We start from the raw sequence: 3,887 nt of genomic DNA, 5'->3' as shown, positions 1-3,887 counted from the left end.
AGAGAAACTATTGGCTTGGATTGACTAGATTGCCCCTGAAAAAAGTCACGCGCCTCTTTTTTTACTTTCAATTTCCCTGATTTAATCTTAGCCCTTGATTAAGTAAATGGATGGTCAAGATCACTTCCTAGCCTTCCTAGCCAAATAAACTTCCTATTATATCTCCACCCTTATAACTGATATGACTTTATTTTATCATATTATTTGACAGGAAATTCCATAAATTATATTTTATCAAGTTGTGAATTTATCTACTTTTTGTAAACGGGTCATTTTGACACTTCAAACAAAACAAAAGGCCCAGTCCATTTCCCAATGTTGAAAGGTCCGTTACAACTTGCTCTCTCTTTTGGCCCATTGTATTGGTGATGGCTTTGACTTAGAGATGGGCATAAAAACCGGTTCCTACCCGATTCCAGTGGACTCGACCCAGACTCAGTTCCGGTTCCTACCCGATGCTCAGAGGAACCGGTCCCAGGTTTAAAAAACCTGACGGGTATTACCCGGTTCCCATATTCTATAAAAAAATCAACCGTACCCGGTTCCTATCTGTACCCGGTTCCTACCTGTACCCGGTTCCTACCTGTACCCGGTTGCTATCTGTACCTGGTACATTACCGTGGAACCGATTCTAGGTGACCGTTGGAACCGAATCTTGAGTATCTAAACACATTAAATGCAAATATGACCGTTGGAACCGGTTCCTTTATGACCTTTGGAACCGGTTACAGTATATATATCAACACTTTTCTCATTTTTTATTCACGTATCATCTTCTTCTTCTATCTATTTCTTCTCCTTCTTTACATATTTTTAATGGCTTCAAAGAACTCTAAAACCACAAACTCCCCATCCATCAATAATGTTCCACAAGGTTCAAATGCTCCATTTGTAGTGCGAACATTATCGCATAGCCGCAATATGGATGTTTGGTGCAATTGGGATTTAGTCGAGATGAGCGATGGTTCGCAAAAGGCCCAATGCAAGCATTGTGGCTCCTTGTTAAGCAAGGACTCTAATTCCACTTTAACGAATCATGCCAAAAAGTATTGCAAAGCTCTAATTCCACTTTAACGATTCTAGCCACCATGGCTCGTGATTTACTAACAGTCCAAGCTTCCACGGTAGCTTCGGAAAATGTTTTTTCTCTTAGTGGTAGGGTATTGTCGATTAGAAGAACAAGATTAACCCCAGAGTCGCTAGAGATGGCAATTTGCCTAAAAGATCATTTGGACGGCGTTGATCGTGTTCAACATAAGTCGAGTCTTGAAGACGAGGTGGAGTTAGAGCACAAGATTATTGAAGAAGAGGAGGAAGAGGAAGACGAGGTAGAGACCAATGATTCCAAAGACGATTGTACCGAAGTGCTCGCACCAAAGCGTAGCGCACGTGAAAGTGTCGCACCGTCCTCAAGCAAATGAGCAAAAAAATAAGTTTGAGGAACCGATTCTGATCAGTCCCGAAGGAACCGATTCTGATCAGTCCCGAAGGAACCGATTCTGATCAGTCCCGAAGGAACCGATTCTGTTACAAAACAAATGCGAACCGATTATGATGAGTCCCGAAGGAACCGATTTTGTACTACTTAAACGATTATAAATGCGATTTTTTTTTTCACAAACGAACTTTTATTTCACAAATGAAACAGTTACATTGATCATAAAATTAAACCAACAAACATCACACATAAAACATAACACATCAAACATAAGTAAACAAACGGATCCACCAAACTACACATTAGAAGAACCGGATCCTTCGCCCTTTTCTTCCTTTTTTGCCTTTGTCACCGGGCAATGTTTGTCGGTATGCTTCTTGATGGTGGAGTTGGCTGCCGCCTTCATGAACTTCCCACAATTCTTGCACCTAGCCATCTCATGGTTATCCGACATCAAACACAAATCAAAATATTTCCAAATTGCGGGGTTACGTTTGGTTTCTAAAACCAAAACAACTCCTTCCGATGCCATATGTTCTTGTTCTTTGAATGTGTTTAGAATTAGAGAAGAAAGAAGATGGATGCAATTTCAAATGAATGGACCCGAAATTGATTTGTATATTTAAAAACCGGTTCCTAACGGTACAAAAGTTAAAAAAAAACAGCTTTATCGAGTGAACTCAGTGGAACCGGTTCCGAACAGTGTGCAAGCAGCTTTATTGAAAAACTCAAAGTAACCGGTTCCAAATAGTACCCGTACCCGGTTCCACACAGTACCCGTACCCTGTTGCATTGTACCCGAAACCGGTTACGCCGGTTCTGAATATATTGACGTGTAGTCGGGTTGTACCCGGAACCGGTTCCACTAAGAACCCGGGTCCACTCACTTGTATCCATACCCGGTTTTGGGTTGGAACTGGTTCCGGGTTTTAAGAATACCCGATTATGCCCATCTCTACTTTGACTTTCCAAAAAAGGATCAAATTACCACTTTACTATTTAAAATTGCCCATGGCATCCTAGTCACATCTTAAGGGTGAGATAAGGCTTAAGACCATTAGGTTATAGGTTTGATTCCCACAAGGGAATTTTCCCAGATTTATTAGGTTTCCTCCTGAAATGGTGTATATGCATTATTGCCTAATGGAGATGGATATGATCGGGTGGTTTAATTGGTTGCACGATGATACTCCAGTGTTCCATTAGTGATCCAAATTTTCCGATAAAAAAAAAGCCCAAAAAAGAGAGAAAAAGATAGCACATAAGAAGCAAACCATCATGTAAGTTTAAGTGTACCTATAAAAACGATTCTTAAATCATACATATATCTAATTACGTTTATGCTCATCCGGATTAAGTTTTCTACCATAAACAGAAAGTCTCCACCATGACATTTTACAGAAGTCCACAAACTTGCTCCATACCGTCTCCTCATAACCACTTTCCATAGTAATAAGATCTTTTCCCCCATCCTTAATAACTGCCTGTCATGTAATGGTGAAAATATAAAAATTTAAACTCGTTTAATCAATAAGAACAAGATTTACCTTCTACCACTTTGAAGTATTAAGATACTTACATTTGGGATGAACTTGAGTCCAATTTTGATCTCTCCTTTATACGTTTCATCGTCAAGGACCACATTGTATGCCTTTGGTGTTAATTCAACGAGTCCTTTTTCAGTTCCCTCGACGAGTATTTCATCAAGGTAAACTCTGAAAGAAGTTTAACATTAGGACATAATATTTGTTTAACCACAGTGTAGTTGTTTAGTAAAATATTTGAATAAAATTGTGGTGAAGAGTACCTTGCTTCGCCGACAAATCCAGTATCGTTGTGAAATAACTCTTTATCCATAATTCTCAACCCCAGGTGTGTTAGCTTCTCGCATTCATACATCGACAACTCAAATGTGAGTTTCTCATTCCAAGATACTTTGTGATGACTCCCCTTTGATGTTTTGCTTTTATGATGTTGAATACCACATTCAACAATGACATAATACTTTGGTTTACCTTTCAAATATACATACATGTAAGCCAATAACTTATTGTTCAAACTAGCAAAATTAAAAGTATAAAAATTTAGAGACACCTAATGCATAAGGAAGTATACCAATGATATTGGTGCGCCTAATGCCGTTGGCACTCTCAAGATAAACCTCCAATATTCCACCTTTCATGAGGAAAAATATTGATCAAGATGGGATTAAGATATTGATCATATATTATGTTTTTTTGGGAGAAGATTAACATAAAATTCCATAAATGATGTATTAAATACTACAATAATGACTTGTAACATACTAGTTATTAATGGTACAAAGAAGTAACTACACTAGCAAAATACTACAATAATGACTTGTAACATACTAGTTATACTAGTTATTTTGGTTGATATTTGTCATATTCCTAGAACACGCAATACTAAACGAGTAAGTATCACCAAC

General features: G+C 38.2%; 1 protein-coding gene across 1 annotated transcript; it reads right to left on the bottom strand.

Annotated features, from left to right (window-relative positions):
- Positions 1-2,766: 2,766 nt before the first annotated feature.
- On the bottom strand, positions 2,767-3,620 carry LOC110944419 (16 kDa phloem protein 1). The gene is made up of 4 exons (XM_022186083.1): positions 3,554-3,620; positions 3,246-3,453; positions 3,018-3,153; positions 2,767-2,922 (listed from the first exon to the last, which is right to left on the bottom strand). Exons 1-4 carry the CDS (start codon positions 3,618-3,620, stop codon positions 2,767-2,769), a joined length of 567 nt encoding a protein of 188 aa, XP_022041775.1.
- Between the last annotated feature and the right edge of the window lie 267 nt (positions 3,621-3,887).

Source organism: Helianthus annuus, chromosome 6 (assembly GCF_002127325.2).
Source record: "Helianthus annuus cultivar XRQ/B chromosome 6, HanXRQr2.0-SUNRISE, whole genome shotgun sequence".
Lineage (NCBI taxonomy): Eukaryota > Viridiplantae > Streptophyta > Magnoliopsida > Asterales > Asteraceae > Helianthus > Helianthus annuus.
Note: the sequence above shows the minus strand (reverse complement) of the source record. Positions and strands in the feature narration are given on the sequence as shown.

Bases quoted from the DNA above. Each gene is read 5' to 3' on its own strand.
- LOC110944419 (XM_022186083.1), bottom strand. From the start codon at position 3,620: ATGAAAGGTGGAATATTGGAGGTTTATCTTGAGAGTGCCAACGGCATT. The intron at 3,454-3,553 runs GTATACTTCCTT...TATATTTGAAAG, and splicing joins TAGGCGCACCAATATCATTG to GTAAACCAAAGTATTATGTC. The intron at 2,923-3,017 runs GTAAGTATCTTA...ATTACATGACAG, and splicing joins GACTCAAGTTCATCCCAAAT to GCAGTTATTAAGGATGGGGG.